Source organism: Molossus molossus, unplaced genomic scaffold, assembly GCF_014108415.1.
Source record: "Molossus molossus isolate mMolMol1 unplaced genomic scaffold, mMolMol1.p scaffold_m16_p_2, whole genome shotgun sequence".
Lineage (NCBI taxonomy): Eukaryota > Metazoa > Chordata > Mammalia > Chiroptera > Molossidae > Molossus > Molossus molossus.
Genome location: NW_023425355.1, coordinates 135683766 through 135704300, shown reverse-complemented (window position 1 = coordinate 135704300; position 20535 = coordinate 135683766). Strand labels below are relative to the sequence as shown.

Below are 20535 nucleotides of genomic sequence, written 5' to 3'. Positions count from 1 at the left end.
CTCCCATGCTAGCACATGCCACCCGCACCACCACAAACATGTGAGTAATGTGTTCCACTATGATGTTATGAAATAATATACGCCAAAGTATACACACGTACACACTTTTTAAACATTAAAAAAATTAGGGAACAATTTGCATTAAAAATACATGGGTTTTCCCTGAAGTGGAATCGCTGGGTCATAAGGCAGTTCCATGGGAATATATCCAAAGAAACCCAAAACACTGATTTGAAAGAATATATGCACCCTATGTTCATTGCAGCATTGTTTACAATAGCCAAAATCTGGAAGCAGTCCAAGTGCCCATCAAAAGATGAGTGGTTAAAAAAGCTGTGGTACAATTACACAATGGAATACTACTCAGCCATAAAAAAGAAGGAGATCTTACCTTTTGTGACAGCATGGATGGACCGGGAGTATTATGCTAAGTGAAATAAACCAGTCAGAGAACAAGTACCATATGATTTCACTTATATGTGGAATCTAATGAACAAAATAAACTAATAAAGAATATAGAGACAGATTCATAGATACAGAGAACAGACTGACAGCTGCTAGAAGGGAGGAGGATTGGAGGGACTAGGTGAAAAGGGGAAAGGAATAAGGGAGAGGAAAAAAAAAACCTCATAGACACAGACAACAGTATGGTGATTATAGAGGAAAAGAGTAATGGGGGAGGTAGAAGAGAGTAAAAGGAGGATAAATGGTGATAGAAGGAGACTTGACTTGGGGTGGTGAACACAGTACAATATACAGATGATGTGTTATAGAATTGTACATCTGAAACCTATATAATTTTATTAACCAATGTCACCCCAATGAATTCAATTTAAAAATTCAAGCAAAGAAATATATGGGTCACAAAGTTAAATAAAAATAGTAAACATGCTCACAAACCTTGTACTACAACATCAGGTTTGACAGAAGTGGAAAATCTTCTATTTAAGGGGTCAATTTCACCAGTGGCAAGGAATCCCTAGGAAAAAAGGAACATTGATGCTATGAAATACTGATTAACTAAAATTTCACCTAAATTTGGAAATGAAATATTTGGGGGCTCAAAATATTCAGTATTTAATCCTTTAGATATTATAAGTCCATTGCTTATTTTCTCTGAAACACAGTAAACCATTTGGATAGCCACTGACAATTGTATTACATTTTCAGCACCTAGCTCTCCAGGGCTAGCTGGTGAAATATGCTGCCATCTTGTGTGCGTACAAAGAACAATGGTTTGCCCTGGCTGGTTTGGCTCAGCAGTTAGAGTGCTGGCTTGCGGACCAAAGAGCCGTGGGTTCCATTCCGGTCAAGGGCATGTAACTTGGTTGCCATTTGGTCCCTGGCCTTGGTCGGGTTGTGAGGGAGGCAACCAACTGATGTGTCTCTCTCTCACACAGATGTTTCTTTCTCTTTCTCTCTCCCTCCCACTCTATCTGAAGATATGAAAAAATATCCTCTATCCTTGGGTGAGGAAAAAAAAAGAACAATGGCTGCCCTGGTGGTTTGGCTTAGCAGGTTAAGAGCATCCGCCCATAGACTGAAGGATCATGGGTTTGATTCTGGTCAAGGGCACATGCCTGGATTCAGGTTCAATCCCCAGCCCTGGTCAGGGTCACGCAGGAGGCAACCAATCCATATCTCTCTCTCACATCGATGTCTCTCTCTCTCTCTCCCTCTGTCCCCTCTGTCCCTTCCACTCTATCTAAAAATCAATGAAAAAATATCCTCGGGTGAGCATTAACAACAACAACAAAAGAACAATGGCAATAATACTTCCAGAGCAGCTGACTTTAAAGCCAGGATGATGCCAAAGTCACTCACAGCCACATTGGGTAGAGAGCCCCTGTGCTCTTCCAGTTTCCCATCTGTGAAGCCCCCAAGCCCCCTACCTCTGCCAAGAGTGAGCTGAGGATGTACAAGGACTGACCCCACAGATGGGGCAGCTTCCCCAAAGGAACTCTGTCCACCGTGTGAGGATTCTTGTACTCTTCATCTACCTGGCAAAGAGAGAAAATCCTAAAGTCAGAATGTCAGAGGATAAAACAGCCAATGTCACCATACACTGGGGAGCACAGAGGATTTACAAAATGCTCCTCATTCACTCCTCCAAGCCAATTCTGTGTGAGAGCCGGCATTGGGAGGCCAAGGAGGCTAAACCTTTGTGTGGGCAGCGGGGAGGGTGGGTCATACATAAAAGCAGCAGAGGCGCAACTAAAATCCAGGCCTGGTTCCAGGCCAGTGCTCTGCTCACAAGCACGCTGACAGCAAAAGGTAGAAAGACAGGCACTGGAAGTCTGGCCAGCCTTCTTTGAGCACAGCTCCAGGCAACAAGAAGTGTCACAGCTCATGCTTACATCTGGCTGTGTTACAGGTACAATGATCTAAAACATCAGCCTTCTGCCATGGCAGTGCATCGCTGGATGCTAAGTCAGGTTTCTTCCATCTTCCTATTCCTAGTGGTTCATAAACTCTGTATGCTTACACAAGAAGATTACCAGAAGGTGGCACTATTCACTGAGGAAAAAACAAATGTACTATTAGATCACAAATTTTCCATCAGGGGTTCAAAAAGCTGAATCCATTTGGGGGGCTTCTGTCTCATCGAAATAAGCTACAGTTCTTGTTCTGGAGGACAGTGCTGGCTCTGCATTGTAGAAGTTAGTCTACAACTTTCTCTGTAGTCAACTCCATGCAGACTTTTGGGTTTTTAGTCATTACGACGTTGGTTAGGGATAATGTCAGTGACCACTTTTTTCCTCCAGAAAACATCATGAAATAGAAAACACTTATCCTTCTTCAAAGAAGAAAATCACACCACACAAGGGAGTCATTTTCTATTTGTGGATCAATCAGTGATGTTATTAATATATTTAGTAAATTTTTAAAAATTTGCTATAGTACTAAACATTAAGAAAATCTTAAACTCGTAAACTAAACATAATTAAACATCACCAGTAATCAAATAATCAAATAGGATAATAGTGTGGCAGGAGATTCTCCAAAATGTCACAGTTGTTATCGTTGGGTAGTAAGATTAGAGATAGATAGTTACTTCTTTTGACAGAATCCTGGATATTTTGCAGTGTGCAGGATTACTTTTACAATCAGATTGTTAAAGCTCTTAAAACGTAAGTAGTGCCCAGGAAGACTGCAAAGATATAGAATGAGAAATAGTCCATGCAAAGAACAGAAGGCAGACAAGGTGTCCAGATCACAGACAGCCTGGCTCTACCCTCCTGCCACCCATGGGCTGGCTCCTGCCTCCCAGTGGCTGCGCCCCTCCCCCTTTCTCCACCACAGTCCTTACAATGCACCATGCCTTTGCCATCTCCACTCTTGTGTCTACCCTCCATCGCTGGACTAGCTCTTCCGACCCCTACTAGCCTGTAAGCTCACAAAGGCAGAGCTGGTGTTATAACCCTTTTGTGCCCCAGGACCCTCTATATCTAGCCTGGTGCCTGGCCCAGAGGAGCTGCTTGATAGGCATCTGCTGGGCACATTTGCATTAGTCTCAAACTGTCCAACGGACGATGGTGCTTTGCACAAGCATGTCTGGCTGAGGAAACTAATGAGGTCTGAAATCCAGGCTGGATGCCGCCTTGCCTGGGGCTATGGCCACTCCAAGGATGAGGCCCTTTTTCTAATTTGCACAAAGGTGCCATATGGGTCTGCGTGGCCTTGTCTATAGTGGTTTCTACATGTCACTGATGTAATGGGTGAACCGTCCCAGTTGTCATCTGGAGACAGCGAACACAAACTGTGATCAACATAAAATAATGTTCAAAATTGGTGCCTTGATTGCATATAAACCCTCTACATAAAGGAGGATGTTGTCACGGCAAGTAGAAACTCAAAGGTCAGTGTGGAGTTTAAAAGAGAGAAAGTTGCAGAGTAAATTTTTACGACATATAGCCAGCACTGTTCATCAGAAAGAAAAATATGGGTTATAACATCCAGCATTCACTACAGTCAGGAAAATGTGCCTTTTATTAGAACACAGATGAATGGTTATTCTCTACCATAAAACAGGTAAAATATCCCTAAAGTCATTTCTACTTCCAGGTTCCAAATAACCTCCCATTACTAATTTTGTTCTGCCAAATGCCTCAGTACTGGAAAGGGGGCAGGTTGAACACGTAGTTACTGGACAATAACTACCCAGCCCCCACCATCAGCCTCTCCCCACCAACACATAATACCACACACAGCAAAATGAATAATTTGCAGGATGTCTATGTCTCTCACACTTAGAAAGAGCCCTTGTACACTCCATGGCCTGATCTGTATAGTGAGGAACTCTCCATCACCTGGAAATGCACCACCCATTAGGAGGTAGTGTGGGGTTGTCAGGAGGCCCTGACCCTGGGATCTGATCCAGGTGGAGCCCAGTGCTGTCTGAGCCCTAATAGTTTTATAGCCTCTCTGGGCAGAGACACAGAATTTCAGAGGCCCCACCAGTCCCCTGACCATGTATTTGTGGGCCTGATTCAACCACAGAACCCCTAAATCCAAGCTGTGGTATGCCAGCATCTGCTGGGGTACAGTCTCCTGCAGGCCCTGTCAACTAGGGGAAAGACCTGCTCCCTGAAGTCTCTTCCTCCTGCAAATGTGATAAAGAAGCTTTGAAGCAATAGGAACATCTGAAGGACAAACAGCCTTGAATCAAGAATTCTTTTCTTCTAAACACGAGACACGTATAGGGAAATCTTCCCACCAAGATATATATATAGGTCCATCATGGCCCAATTTAGGAAACTGGATAGAACAAAACTATCTTTAGGCATCTTATTGGAACTGGCCGATTTCTCTCTCCCTGATATAAAATGTCTTCTAAGTGATTACTTGAGCTCTAGCTCTGGAATGGCTTGACTCAATGGAAGAGATTCACAACTATCTCCACATCTCTCCTTCCTCCCTGGGGAGATTCTGTCTGGTTTCTTCTTCTGTGGATATGTGTGACAGCATGGTGTCCAACAGTGTTTTGTGCATTTTAAGGCTCATTTGGCCTCGGGCTCAGGTGAGGGACAGGTAGCCTCTGAAGGTCCTCCACTGATGCCTCACTTGGGCACCCCTTTCCGAGCATGACCCCAACACCGTAACTCCTGTGATAGACAGGAACACCACTGAAGGCTTTACAAACCACTACTCCTGAAGGAAAAGTAGTGTTAGTTCTGGGAGGAGAAGAGAAAATCTGAAAAGGCCAAGCACCAATTCTCTTCATTCTGGTTACCTTGTTAGGTGGGATGGCATAGAGTTCCGGCACCAGGTGGATCCCATTCTTGCCCCTGATTAATATTCCCTCCAGGGCCTCTCGGTATTCTTGGACCTGGAAAATAGCCCATCCCCCATGGTGTGAAAGAGGGGTCCTTAATGCTGTAATGGCAGTGCAACACAGAAAAACAGTTCTCTTGGCAACAAACAGATTAGAAATAGGACACAGAGCCAAGAAATGCACAAATACCTTCTACTCAAGGAGTAGAGAAGGGGCTGTCTTGCTGACAGCAAGTGTTAGGAGGAGCTAAATATAGCTGGTCTTTTCTGTTTGGTCTTTTTTTTTTTTTTTTTTTTTGGTACATGCCCCTAGCAGGAACCGAACCCGGGATTCTCTGGTCCGCAGGCCGACGCTCCAACCGCTGAGCCAAACTGGCCAGGGCTCTGTTTGGTTTTTAACTCATGAGTTAAATATTTCACTCCTTTCAACAATAAAGAAAGGAAAAAGAAAAAATTGGGGGGGAAAAGCAAAAATTTGAAAAAAGATTTAAAAGATTTCACTCTTAACTTCTCACATATTTAAATTTTGTCTTGACCTGGAAAATAAGGTACTAAGCATAGTCTTTTTTGTCTCTGTAGTTTTTTTGTTTGTGTGTTTCTGATTATTATCAAGCTTGTTCACAATTAAAATTCCAACTCAATGCATTTGAGATCTTTCAGTTCTGGGATAAAAACAGAAAACATAAGACCCAAGTTAATCACTAAAGCATAAAAGTAAGAATGACCAACAGGGAACAATAACATTTTAAGCTTGCTGTCGCTTCTGCAGCCCCCGGCATTCCTGAGCAGAGGCAGCTTTCAAAAATTAAAATAAATACTAGATTGTTCATCCCACCCCAGAACATGTGATTCAACAGGTTTAAAAAAAATGGCAGATCTGCACAGTTTTAAAAAATGGCAAAGCATTGAGTTTGTCAGTCATGTACATAAGCTTCAAGAAGACAGGTCTGCTCTACTCACCAAAGTATGCACCGCAGCAAATGCTAAAGAAACCTGTCCTTCTAAAATATATAGAGTGCTCATACAACTCGACAAAAGGAAGACAAAGAATCCAATTAAAAAATGGGCAGAGGACATAAATAGACACGTCTCCAAACAGGACACACAAATGGCCAAGAGACATATGAAGAAATGCTCAACATCACTAATCATCAGATGCAAATTCAAACGACTATGAGGTATCACCTCACACCTGTCAGAATGGCTGCCATTAAAAAAACATCAAACAACAAGTGTTGGCAAGGGTGTGGAGAAAAGGGGACTCTAGTACACTGCTGGTGGGAATGCAGACTGGTGCAGCCACTATGGAAAACACTATGGTGTTTCCTCAAAAAATTAAAAATTGATCTGCCATTTGACCCAGTGATTCTACTTCTAGGAATATATCCTTAGAAGCCTGAAACACCAATCAAAAAGAATAGATGTACCTCTATGTTCATAGCAGCACTATTTACAATTGCTAAGATCTGGAAATAGCCCAAGTGTCCATCAATACATGAGTGGATAAAAAGCTGTGGTACATATATACAATGGAATACTATGCAGCTGTAACAAAGAAGAATCTCTTACCCTTTGAGATAACATGGAGGGATCTTGAGAGTATTATGCTAAGCAAAATAAGCCAATCAGAGAAAGACAAATACCACATGATCTCACTTGCTTGTGGAATATAATGAACAAAGTAAGTTGATGAACAAAATAGACCCAGAGACATAGAAAGGAGTATGGTTCAGACTGACAAACCTCAGAGGAGGGAGGTGGGGGGATGGATGAGATAAACCAAAGAACTTATATGCATGTATACATAACCAATGGACATAATAAACAACAATGCTGGGGAGATGGGGGGAGGGATGGGGAGGAGGGTATCTAGGGGGGAAAAAGAAGAAACATCTGTAACAAAAATAAATTAATAAAAGTTGAAAAAAAACATTAAAAAATCTGTCTTGAACAGATGAATGCTGCATTAGCAAATTATTTCCTAGTACTATGTACTAGGCATGGGGAATATGTTAGCGAGCTGGATAGAGACCACTTCTAATAGGGTCCTTTGGCAGGTGAATGGAAGGTTAAATACAGTTACAGGTGCCATGCTGTTATAAGAGCCATGGGGCATAAAAGAGGGACACCTGACCCAACTTTTGGTCAGAGAAGGTTTTCTGAAAGAAGCACTTACAATGAATCAAGTGAAGGACGGAGGAGCAGATGGGAGTGGAATGCATGTCCTGAGCATTTGAAAAGAGGGAGAGACAGCGTGACCTTTCCAAGGGACTAAAAGTGTGCCTGGATCACAGAACTAAGAAAGGAAGGAAGTTCTAAGAAATTGGGATACAGTGGTGAAAACAAGGGCCAGATTTTATGGAACGAAACATACGAAGACCTTGTATTTCATCCCAAAAGCAATCGGGAAGCCATTCAAAGCTTTTAAGCAAGGCAGTAGCATAATCTAGTTTGTCTTTTAATATCACCTTGGCAAGGTGTGGAGAAACTGGGGGCAGGGAGGCCAGTTAGAAAGCTTCTTACAGTAAACAAGACATTAGCTGAGAATACCCTTAAACCAGAGCTGAAGACAGCAAAACCATCAGCTGCTCTGAAAAGAACAAGAGCAACAACAAAACCTGTCTGTGGTGGACTGTTTGGTGCTCCCCGATGAACCCCGCCTCCTAGCACTCAGGCATTTCTGTAGTCTTCTCCCTTTAAATGTGAGCTGGTCCTTTAAACAGCAGAATGCAAGGGAAGTGACCCTTTGGCCAGTTCTAGGTCTAAGCCTTGAGAAAGCTTGGCAGCCTCTGTTTTTGCTCTCTGGTGGAAGATGACCACCAGGTAAAAAGCCTAGCTCCCCAGAGACCACAATACTGTGAGAAGCACAAGCTAGGCACGTGGAGGAGAACCAAGGTCCAGGCCAACAGCAGAGCTCTCACCCAACAGGCAGCACCAAGCTGCCAGCCATTTGAGTGAGGCCATCTGAGAAGTACATCCTCCAGCCCCACTGAACCATCCCAGCTGACACCAGGTGAAGCAGAGACCTGTCCCTGCTGAGCCCTGCTCACACTGCAGAATCATGAGCAAATAAATAAAAAAATAGGCATCGTTTTAATTCACTAAGTTTTGGAAAAGTTTGTTAAGTGGCAACAGATCACCGAAACGGTGCCCTAAATTCCTGCAGAACCTTATGTCCTAGGAGCAATCAACATACCAGTGGGATGAAAATGCTTATTATCAACACAACACCTGACATTTTCTCACCTGAACGGCGTCACCATTGAAGACCCCGTCTATTATGAAATACGTCCAGAACACAGGCCATTCACATTCAATGTTTTCAAAAAGCTTGAGTTCAGCAGGGTCATAATGCAATCGGTTTGGGTCCTGAAATCAAATAGGTAAACCTTCTAAAAGGTGATGTCAGATTACATACATAATACCATTGTACCTCACTGGGTTTCCCTCACTTGTCTATTTCGATGCAGCTTTGAGGTTGGTATGATTAGAATTCTGCTATAATGGGGAGATGCCATGTTTGGCAGTTTCCCATGGTATCATTTCAGGAAAGTAAATCAGAAATGTACACAAGCCTCCTCGGTAGTTTATTATATCAAGTTTCCTATATCGCTAACAAATAAATAGCAATTTGTCTCTCACAGTGCTTGGCAGACTGTTTTATTGATATCATTATATCAGTCACTATGACAAACAAACCCAAGGAGGCAGCCACGGTTGGTGTTTTAAAAAATGTGGGAGCCACAGAATTGTTTGTCCTTGTCTACAAGCTGGTTTTAAACCACCAGCTTGCTGTCCTCCTGATGATCTTACTATTCTATTGTCTAACTCCAGGCTTGCTGACTCCAAAATTAAGACTTCCCTTTCCAATATTCTAACGTAATTATAATCAATAGCGGGGAAACACCACAGTGGTAACTTAGATAGGAAGCAGTTAAGAAATCATAAGAAACATTGTTTAAATACAACCTCTCTTGGGGTTTTATAACCATCTCGAAGGAAGCGACAGCATCCATAACGCCCCTAAGAAGATAAAGAAAAGTAAGTACATTTGAGGACATCAGAAGAATTTCTTTGCTTTTTTATTTTAATTCCAGTCAACCCTTTGCCCCCTTTCTCATGAATCTTTTAGTAATGAAATGTGTAGCAAGTGTTCTTTGCTTCAGTACAAAGAGTTATTTTTAAGTCCTAAGCAGTGTAAATTCAGGTTTGATTAATGCTTGGAAGGAAATGCCAAAACAATGTTACCCTACCAGAGGTGTGAGTAATTACTGAGAGTTCAGTGAATGATCATCCTTTCATTCTGATTTGCCGTATTATACAAAGATGCAAAGGGCCTCTCACTTGCTTGAAGAAAGCACTATTCAGATACTTGGATTGGGCTGCTTTTACTTGAAAGGCTGGAAAGCTAAAAGGACACTCCAGACTCCTTGCAGTGAGGCTCTGCATGCAAAGGAGCCTGCATACAAGCCTGGCAGGGAGGCAAGTGGGGCTTCTTGCGGCTTTGCGCTGTCACTGGTGGTTTTCCTGTTGCAGGCTCCAGTAGTCCTCTCCAGCTTCCTGGGTGTCAGGAAAGAATGGGAGTGGCAGCACTCTCTTAATCTGCCTTCTTAACTTCTGGATAGCAGCTCTGGGTGACCATTTCCATTTCTTTCTTTTTTAATTGTTGAATGTATTACAGATGTCCTCCTTTTTTCCCCATTGACCCCCCCTTCCTGCTTCCACCCCACCTCCTGCCTTCCCCAGCCTACTGTCCCTGTGGATTGGTTGTGCATATACGCATATGAGTTCTTTGGTTTATCTCTTCCCACCCCTCCCACCGCCATCCCTCTGAGGTTTGTCAGTCTGTTCCCTACTTCCATGACTCTGGATCTCTTTTGGTCGACACTGTATTTTGTTCATTATGTTCCACAAATAAGTGAGATCATGTGGTACTTGTCTTTCTCTGACTGGTTTATTTCGCTCAGCATAATCCAGTTTCTTGAGTATGTGCAGGCTGCTCTAGTGTGGGCTGTGGAGGCAAGCACGCCCCTAGTGGCCAGCTCTGATTAGCTCTAGGAGTCCTGGGGAGCCTAGAATCTGCTCCCCTATAAACACTTCTTCCCCTGTATTAACTCTGCCCACTTCAAATATCTAAACAGGTTCCTTTTCCTCCACTGAACCCTGACTGAGACAGTCACATTCTTCTGGAGATATGACTGGAGACCCTTTAACCCTTTGTTAAAGGGGCTAAAAGCATTTTTTTTCACTGAATCTAAGATCATAAACATGCAGATTTTGGCTTAGGAAACTTATATTCTTTGATAATTTTACCCCTAACCTTAGTTGGATGGAAAATTTAATAGCATTCTTACTTTGATGTAATATGTCATAGTTACATAGTTACTCAGAGCAGGGTTTTTTTTTTTTTTTAATTCAATTTAACTTTGAGATCACCAGGTCCCCTGATATTGTATGTAAAGTTTGAGGATATTGAAACATGTGCACTTTTTTTCTGGCAGGGACTCTATAGCTTTCAAGACATTTTGAAAGGAGTCTGTGATCTCTAAAGGGCTAAGCAGCTCTTAGAGAGTGGTTTGAATATGGGTTCAAAGATGATAGCTTGAGTTCAAGCTCTGCCACTTAGGAAGAGAACCAAGTTGCTTGATCACTAAGAGACTTAGTTTGTCACCTGTGGACTCAGTTTTGGATCCTCACTCTATGAGCCCACTTAGATAAACCAAGCCTTTGACCTCACAGTGAGCTGCTCCAAGTCATAGTGTGAAAGTAGCACTTAACGCAGGGCAGAATGGCAACAGTGTGAGCAACGCTTACCTGGAGCTTGGAAATAATTTCATTTTTGGTCACATTCACAAGGTTCATATCTTCCACTGCAAAGGCCGGGAAAGAAATAATAGAAAGAAGTCCAGCGTCAATCTCTTTAGATGTTGATGCTCTTGGCAGCATGGAGAACAGAATAGACTGAATGAAAAACAGAGGTGGTTTTAACTTGGAAAGAACTAATAGTTACATACAGTATCTAGAGAGCATGACTTTAGCCCCAGAAACATTCGAATAATTAGAGCTTTGTCCTACCAACATGACCCCTGATGGGCGACCTTGCCCACCCAGCCAATGACTCCTGTTCCTTGGGGGAGAATAAGGGGTTGGGGAGAACACGGTACTGCCTGGAGCCCATGCTGAGAACTGCTTGTCTCCCTTCCTTCTCCCTTCTTTTGTGACTTCTGTCGACTTTGCTGGGCCTTCAGGACATGCAGGACGGAACTAAGGGCTACCTGTGTCAGCAGGCTAGGATGTCCTGACTGTGAAGAAATACAGAGAAAAACACACATACAGGGCCAGTATAGAGAAATGTCTCGCTTCTATGGAATGTGGCCAGTTGGACTGGGTGACTGAGAAACCACTTAAAGAAAAAGTCAAATCCAGAAGACCACAAGAGCATTCAGGCAAAATGGTAAACAACAGAATTAGTTTACTCCTAGAGAGAATGGGTTACTTAGTGGCACTATAATATGGCCTCAGTTATAAAGTGGTTGGATTAGGCACTGTAAACTAAAGGAAGTTGAGATTATAAGGAAAAGTTTGGAAAGGGAAGGAGCTAATCCTGAGATTTAACATGTACAGACATGGGACTAGACCCCTGCAAACATAAGCTTATGAAATCTTCCATATAAAGAAGGAATTCAGGTACTATATCTAATTCATATATGAGGACTCTAAGACTCTTGAGTACAAAGACTCAGCCTAAAGCAATGAAGCTAGCATGCGACAGATCTAGGATTCCCACCCAGGCCCAGCTGACTACAAAGCTCACACAATTTCCACTAGACTACACATCTATTAAGATGCACGCCAGCTTGACTCCATTAAACCATACCCCAAGAAATCACAGATTCCCCACTAACAACTATTTAATGAGGGAAAATAGAGTGAGCTAGAGAGTGGGATAAAAATGGTGGGGGTGCCCTGGCCGGTTTGGTTCAGCAATAGAGCATTGGCCTGTGGACCAATGAGTCATGGGTTCCATTCCAGCCAAGGGCACGTACCTCAGTTGTGGTTCATTCCTGGCCCTGGTCGTGGGGGAGGCAACAAGTCAGTGTGTCCCTCTCATGTCGATGATTTTCTCTCTCTCCCTCTCTCTCCCTCCCATTCTGTCTGTAAAAAAATAAATAAATGGTGGGGGGACCCTTCAGCTGCAGGATAAAGCTTCATTGTGTATAGCCAACTGACCTACCGCCCTCCCCAAGCCTAGTTCTTTAACAAGTTACTCTTCCCTAGGCTCTCTCTGCCTGGAAACATGCACTCCCACCAGAAGCTCTCTGCTTACAAGTTTTTATGTATCTGACTCCCATAGTCCTAGCATACGGTGAGCCCTCACTAAATAAGGGTTTGGTGATTGACCAGTAGTTGGTGACCTACTGTCCTTCTGCTTAATGGAGTTCCCTAATCTTCATCAAAGTCACTCCTTTCTCTGATCTATATTTCATGGAGGTTCTACTAATTTGCCATTTCCCCCATCTTATCTCTCCTCCATTACCCACTCTGCCCATCCCCTCCCCCCTCCCCAAGTGAACTAGTGTTTGCTAGTCGTTCAATTTGGGGGCATCATAAAATAAACCTATGTGCTCTAGAGAAAAGCACCTATATGCTCAAATCAAATAAAACAGATTTTGACTTCTGAAAAATTTGGATTACTGAATCTAAGTATATACATTGTTATGTCTTAGGTTTGCATGGTACTTTCTGGTTTACAAAGTGCTCTCACAAATTTAGTTGATTTACCCTCATCCTAGGGCCACCTTATGCAGCAGAAGGGGAAGGGCCCAATATGCCCATTGTATGGATGAGGGAACTAAATGTCAAAGAAGCCAAGTGCCACCAAGCTAGAAAGGTGAGGAAAATTGGAACCCAAGTCTTCCCTTCATGATTCTCCTTCCCAGGTGAGAGGCTGTGCTGTTACCTGGCAGTGTTCAACCTCATCGGGCAGGACATGGATCACTGACTTGCGTCCTCCGTGGGCTCCAAAAAGATCCAGTTCATCAATTGCCTCAAGTGCTGCCTACAAACATAGGTCTGAATTACTTTCCTTTCTAGTGAACATGCACTCCCATTATGTGATACTCCTTTTCCATTAAGCAATCTAGCATACATGTTTTCCCAAAGGTGATAAAACACACCTTTAAAATCCAGCTAAGGAGCCCTATGGTCATGGTCTATCCTTATTTTCAGTAGATCAGAGTTTTCTTGAATGTTTCAGCTCATTGTAGGAACAAGCAGGATAAAATAGAAAAAATATTTCCCAAAATGAAATTATTCTACCAAAAATGAAATTATTAACAAGTTAATAACATTGGGTGTATGTGCCAGAGGCACAAAATTCACAGTCGGCTTTTCTTTCACCTATTTTAGTGGTTAACGCCTAGCATTAGCATATCTAGCACTTAAGAAAGTTAATTATTTTAGTACTAAGTATGTTGTCTGTCAGTTGGCCTTAACACATTTTTGACCGCTCACGAGTTAACTCGTGTTTTTCTGCCAAAATATTTGTGACTCTTCGGCCTGAGGGTCGAAGTTCGAAAAACAGCACACCATTCTATATTCTTGAAGTAGCTAGGGAATGGATATCTGCTGGTTCAAATGAGTGCTGCTCAGAACCTAACATGCAGTTTGCCCTAAAACGTGAGGTCCCTGGTGTGTCTTAGAGATTTCTATGCGGTACGCAATGTGTTAACAAAGCATATCTTTTATTTTTTTATTTAATGTTTTTTTCAATTGCAGCTTACATTCAATTATTTTATGTTAGTTTCAGTATACAACATAGTAGTTATATAATTATATACTTTACAAAGTGTTGCCCCTGATACATCTAGTACTCACCTGGTACCATATATCGTTATTACACTATTGTTGGCTATAGTCCCTATGCTGTACTTTACATTCTGTGACTATTTTGCAACTACCAATCTGTACTTCTCAATCCCTTCACCTTTTTCACCCAGTCCTCCAAACACCCTCCCTTCTGACAAACATCAGTCTGTTCTCTTAACAGAGCATATTTATTGTTGCTTTAACAATTCTAACTCTAGAGTCTTTACTCTGTCCAAAAGTATGTTTTGGTATTGAGGAGTAAGAGAGGGAGGCATACTAAATGTCTAGGGCAGGAGATGTAAACTGGTGGCCTGTGGACTGAATCTGCCCCACAGGTGTGTTTTGTTCGGCCTAAAGAAGTTTTTTAAATGATTTCGGAATACCTTTATTGGAATGTTCCCAGTATCCCCAATACCCTTCTATATTTTTCTATCTGGCTGACTTCACTTGTTTGAATGTTACTTGCCTGACCCTATAAACTTCTAAACTCGTGAGCCCTGCCCTACAAAGTGGTCATGTTCCTCAGCCCTCTTTGTGACCCAGAAAAGAAGACTGGAGGTCGACATCCAGCTTCCTCAATAACAGCAAGAACTTAGACCTGTGGGTGATAACAATGGATAATGACGAGGGAGTCACTTATTTTCAAGCACATGCAGATTTCAGTGTAGGAAACCTCCATTCTTTACCTATAATTTCAGTTGGCTGAAGTACATGTGCCACTTGAATTTCATACTTGCTGTTGACTTTTGAAAAATATATTAATCAGATTAAATCCAAACTTCTAATGAGAACCAAGTCAAAGCAGTAAAAATGAACAGAAGGAAGAACAAAGAGGATGAGCCGTCACCTTGGCCATTCCTACAGAGCTTGCATTCAATTCTGGAATGCCCTGATTAGTCTTATCGCCACGTTCCCACATTCCATAATCCTGCAGGAGAAAAAGGTAGTAATCAGAGCAGGAGAAAGAGGAACACAAGAGCTGCTATGCAAAAATGATTCCTTTATGTTACCGCAGGCATAATGGAATATGGATATCTCTTTTTGAAGACCACCAAATTCATGGTTTTACACACTCAGGCTGTGTTCTTCCTCGATTTCAGTTCATTTGACCTTTGTACATAGTGTTGGAAGCAAATACTCAGGTGGAACCAAAAATGCATGTAAAAGTGTTCTCAATTTTCTTATTTCTAAAAATTATTAATTTGTAAGAAACTTGATTTGTAGCGAACAAAATATTTTATTTATCATAAAATCAAATAAAATGCTGCCTTTCAATTTAGCTAATTCCTTTGAACTTATATTAAATTATAAGATGAAATTAAGAAACTTTAGCAAATGGGTTATAAATAGTTGAAGCCAACCAACCATTTAAAATAATTTAATATCTTTTTCTAGCATTACCTCTTATGGGGGGAAAATGCTCAGCAAGTAACAGGAGCCCAAGTCAAAACTAAGGCACAGAATACTTCCCTGGTATTTTAAACTAATTAATTGGCTCAGAACACTCCATCTACATAGAGGACTTGATACATGCATATCTAACTTTTATAATTCATATTTTCTCTTAAGAAACCCAAGCACTGGATACTGTTTTGAAATGATGTTATGCACACTATGAAAAGATTACAACCCTACAAGAACAGGACCAATGCCAAATTTCAGTATTTATTACTTGGTCTCTGAAGACGAACATTTTCAAAATGTGAAAACTTCAACTTAGACACACTAGAGTGACTCAAACTCTCTGCCTTATAGCCGAGACCCAGGACTCCTTCCTTCAGTATTCCTCACATCTGGGCCTTTCCACGTTCCAACCCATCTTAATATCAACTCAAAAATTGAGATTCTAAAATGATAAACTGTTTATCCAACCCCAGTGGATCCTGTTCATATCTCTCTGTGGATGGCCATACCTCCATTATTTGGCCTCTACCCCCTACACACCCACAATCTAACTTTATTTTCTACCATTGTCCAACATTCACTTTTTACCCTAAGTCTCTTCCTTCACTCTGCACCCTCATTCCCCAAGCATTCACCCACATATACACACTCAGAGTCTGTTCCTGCCTCTGTGACTGCTCATGCTATTCCCTCACCTCAAACACCCCTTTTTCTCCCTTCTGCTTATCTAACCCTACTCATCCTCCAAGGTCCAACTAAAGTCCCACTTTTTCCACGAAGACTTCTCAAGTTTCTTTAGACCAGGGTTTGTCAACCTTGGCACTACTGACATTTGGGGCCAGATGATTCTTGTTGTGGGGCTGCCCTGTGCACTGTAGGGTGTTCAGCAGCATCCCTGGCCTCCACCCTCCAGATGCAAGTAGCATCCTCCCCAGTATGACAACCAAAAACGTTTCCATGCATTGCCCAATGTTCCCTGGAAGGGGAAGATAGCCCCTGGTTAAAAGTCACTGCTTTAGACCTGGGGGCAGCAAACTACAGCCCTTCTACCAAATCTAGTTTGCTACCTGTTTTTTGTAAATAAAGCCTATTTGAGACAGAGCCATGCTGACGTGTTTATGTGTTGTCTATGGCTGCTTTGGTGCTACAGTGCCAGAGGTGAATTGTGGCAAAAGAGACCATAGGGACCACAAGGATGAAAATACTTATTCTCTGGTCCTCTACAGAAAAAGGTTTGCTGACCATTGCTTTAGACCACAGTGGCTTTCTTTTTCAAACCAAACTCCACCTTTTCCTTATCACCCTTATAGTCAACCCTAGAGGAGTTGGGGTTTATACACATTTGTATCTGTACACACCTGGCCTGGGGCACACATCTGGCTTGAGGCACATCTCTGGCTCAGGCCCCTCTACCCGTGGGCTGCCTAGGGTGAGCCCCACGGCACAGCAGTTCCCACGGAGGCACTGGTGCTACTGCCCTTAATCGTGATTCAGGCCAGCCTAGGTACATGCCATAAGACATTTTACAATCTTATTTAAAATAAGAGTAATGCCGGTTTGGCTCATGGTTAGAGCGTCAGCCTGCGGTCCAGAGAGACCCGGGTTTGGTTCCCGCGAAGGGCACGTACCTCGGTTGCAGTTTGTCCCCGGCCCTGGTTGGTCGTGCGGGTGGCAGCCACGCGATGTGTCCCTTTCACGTCGATGTTTCTCTCTCTCTCTCCCTCCCACTCTGAACAAAAAATGGAAAAATGTCCTCAGGTGAGGATTAAAAAAATAAATAAATAAGAGTAATGGATTCAGCTCTGGCCAGTTTGGCTCAGCGGTTAGAGCGTCGGCCTGTGGTCCAGGGAGACCCGGGTTCGGTTCCCGCTAAGGGCACGTACCTCGGTTGCAGTTTGTCCCCGGCCCTGGTTGGTCATGCGGGTGGCAGCCACTCGATGTGTCCCTTCACGTCGATGTTTCTCTCTCTCTCTCCCTTCCTCTCTCTCCCTCCCACTCTATCTGTACAAAAAATGGAAAAATATCCTCGGGTGAGGATAAAAAAAAAAAAAAAAAAAAAGAGTAACGGATTCAAACAGAGCATGTGGTGCATTCCCAAACCATGAACTCTGCAATTTCATTCCAGGACAAAAATGTGCACTTTGTGTGTGAAGGTGACATAATCTTATAGCTTTAATCACGTTAACTTTCTGGTGAGCCCTAAATAGCCTGGCCCTCAGAGAACCGTACAAAGTTTATTCTTTTTGATGACTGAGAACACTACCAGTGTTTATACTTACAGCGACTTTATATGCAGCTTCTATATAAAAAACAAGATTTTGTATGAAGGCCACCTCATCAAGGGTGAAAATAATACGTAAACCTAGTAAAGAAAAACAACAATGAAAACATGAAGTTATGCTGTAAAGAGAGCTGCCAATTACAGATGCCACACTAGGAAATGAATCGTTTTACCCCCATTTTCATTTTTTTAATAGAGCATCAAAAATTAAGTCTGAAGTAAATTGTAACAATTTCTAATCTCAGAAAGAGGAAGGAAGGAAGGAAGGAAGGAAGGAAGGAAGGAAGGAAGGAAGGGAGGGAGGGAGGGAGGGAGGGAGGGAGGGAGGGAGGAGGGAAGGAGGGAGGAAGGAAGGAAGGAAGGAAGGAAGGAAGGAAGGAAGGAAGGAAGGAAGGAAGGAAGGAAGGAAAGAGGGAAGGAGGGAAGGAAGGAAGGAAGGAAGGAAGGAAGGGAGGGAGGGAGGAGGGAGGGAGGAGGGAAGGAGGGAGGGAGGGAGGGAGGGAGGGAGGGAAGGGAAGGAAGGAAGGAAGGAAGGAAGGAAGGAAGGAAGGAAGGAAGGAAGGACTCCATGTTTGTGTGGGTGCCTATAAGCAGAAAGGATTGAAAGAGAAGTGTGGGGACTCGTGCACTCCTTGAATGTTAGATACCTAACTAATGGAAGGAAGCAAATAGATATGGGGTCAAAGTTGGTATTGCAACAATAGTTATAACAGCGAAAAGAAAAGAAATAAAGGAATAGTTAAATCAATTGTAGCATATCCACTGATAAAGTCCTGGATAAGAAAACTTTAAGAGGGTGCATGACACGCTGAAGACATTTGAACTGTTGAAGGTAGATGTGATCTAGGTTGCTCCAGTAACTAGGTGACAGGGACAGAAAGGAAGCTTTGGGATCAACTAGAGAGATGCTAACAGAGCTGGTTCAACAGCCCTCATCCTGTAAGTGCTCAGGAGGCTGACTGTTGGCACATAACAGAGTCAGTGCTCATAATATTATAAAGAAGTATGCTTTTTCTTTACAGAAATAGCTTATTTTGAATACAGATCATTCACTGTCTGACCCTCCCTGCCCCCTTCTGGATTGTCACTCCCTGTACAATGGGCTCAAATGGCCCTGGCTCACCTGAAGCAGTCATCTGGGCCAGGAACAGGAGGAAGAGGGAGGTGGCATCCACCTGGAGGTGGCCCCACTGGTCATCGCCCACCACGGTGCTGCAGGTAGCAGTGTTATACTTGGCATGCAGGCTGTCCTTGGTACTCTGAGTATGCTTGAACTTCTCCACTTTATCCACCTGCGGGAGAAGGCAAGCCGGCTCTGCGTAGCTAAGGGGTTCATAGCTGACAGAGGCCACACCCAGGGTCAATCTCCTGGATTCAGACCTCTTATCTGCTACCTTTGGGAGCCAAGGGGATGGAAAACAGGGTTTTTTGTTTTTTTTTTCACTAGTGAGTACTACAGGGCTGTGTGAGAGATTCTTCCTGCCCATCTTTAGGCATGTCCCAGCCCAGTGGAATTTTAACAAGTTCTGCAGGGGCAAAAGGTCAAGCCAAGGGGTTTCCATGTCTGCGTATCCCCAGTACGAGCCTCAACACATGGTAGGCACTCAGTGAAAGAGGGAAGGAAGGAGGGCAGGAAGAGGACCTGTTATGTTGAAAGGAAAAGAGTAACTATCTTTGAAGATTTGCAGGCCCGTGCTGATTAAGTGTAGGGATGGTATCATAGTCATCTTTACATCTGTTGCAGGTCCTAGTATGATGTGTTGTATACAGTATGTGCTCAATGAGTTGTTTTATTTACCCCTCACTGAAAATACTAAATAGTAATGTCAAATTTTAGAAACTTAAGCATTTCAACTCAAAAGAAACCCTTTTATAAACTCAATGGAATAAACAATAGTACATGACTTTCCAGGAGTGGCTTTTTAAAACAATGTTTTCTTAAATAAAAAGGCATGTTCTTTTACACAAGTAACTCTTAAAAATAGATTCTGAGACACAGCGTCCTTTGAGTCTGTGGTTATATGGTGTAATAAAAGTATTGAAGATAACTTTAAAAGGAGAACGTCAGCAAAATATTTTCAATTTATCTTCATTTTGAAAAGTTCAAAACACTTTAAGAACGTTAGTTGTCATCATGAAAATGACTAAATGCCCACTCAGATAACCTGCGAACACATTTGTCATTTTCCGCCTACCTGTCTCATCATACACTGGAGAAGACCCCGCATGAGTTTCACCACGTTCTGTAGAAATAAAATGGGATCGGTAATGAGGCCAGCTTCCCTGCTTCATGCAAACCTCACCACATGGCCAGTAAACCAGCGCTGCCTGGAGACCTCCCTGAGAAGGCAGACCCTGAGCATATTAAAGCATTTTGAATGTTCAGTTATTTCCACCTCTCCACTCTATCACAAAGAAAGAAAATCTTAACAAAGTGACTTATTTTAAATAAAGGGGCTGTGTCAGATGGCACCTCCCAGCTCTGAAATACAGTGATTCCTCACTGATATTTTAGCAAGACAACTGTATAAGCCTAGTACCCTGGAGCTTTATGGCACAATTCTTAGTCATTTATTTTTGTTATGCAAGGATGAATTCAGTCCACCATGCCTGTACCAAGCAATGCTGCGTTGTGTCCAAAGTGCCATGTGTGACACCATTACTGGGCTATTGAATAAAGTTCTTACAAAATGCAAGTAGCTGCCATG

At 42.7% G+C, this 20535-nt stretch overlaps 1 protein-coding gene across 3 annotated transcripts in view; it reads right to left on the bottom strand.

Moving 5' to 3' along the window:
- The window catches only part of PHKA2 (phosphorylase kinase regulatory subunit alpha 2), a 66073-nt gene that overhangs the window by 25923 nt on the left and 19615 nt on the right, over positions 1-20535 (bottom strand). For all 3 annotated transcript variants that reach the window (XM_036270245.1, XM_036270246.1, XM_036270247.1), the window contains 11 exons: positions 20023-20070; positions 18951-19119; positions 17826-17908; positions 14990-15070; positions 13235-13333; positions 11089-11235; positions 9244-9297; positions 8521-8643; positions 5234-5329; positions 1893-2000; positions 901-979 (listed from right to left, as the gene is read on the bottom strand). In XM_036270245.1, the coding sequence (XP_036126138.1) occupies positions 901-979; positions 1893-2000; positions 5234-5329; positions 8521-8643; positions 9244-9297; positions 11089-11235; positions 13235-13333; positions 14990-15070; positions 17826-17908; positions 18951-19119; positions 20023-20070 (1087 nt within the window). The remainder of the gene's footprint in view (positions 1-900; positions 980-1892; positions 2001-5233; positions 5330-8520; positions 8644-9243; positions 9298-11088; positions 11236-13234; positions 13334-14989; positions 15071-17825; positions 17909-18950; positions 19120-20022; positions 20071-20535) is intronic.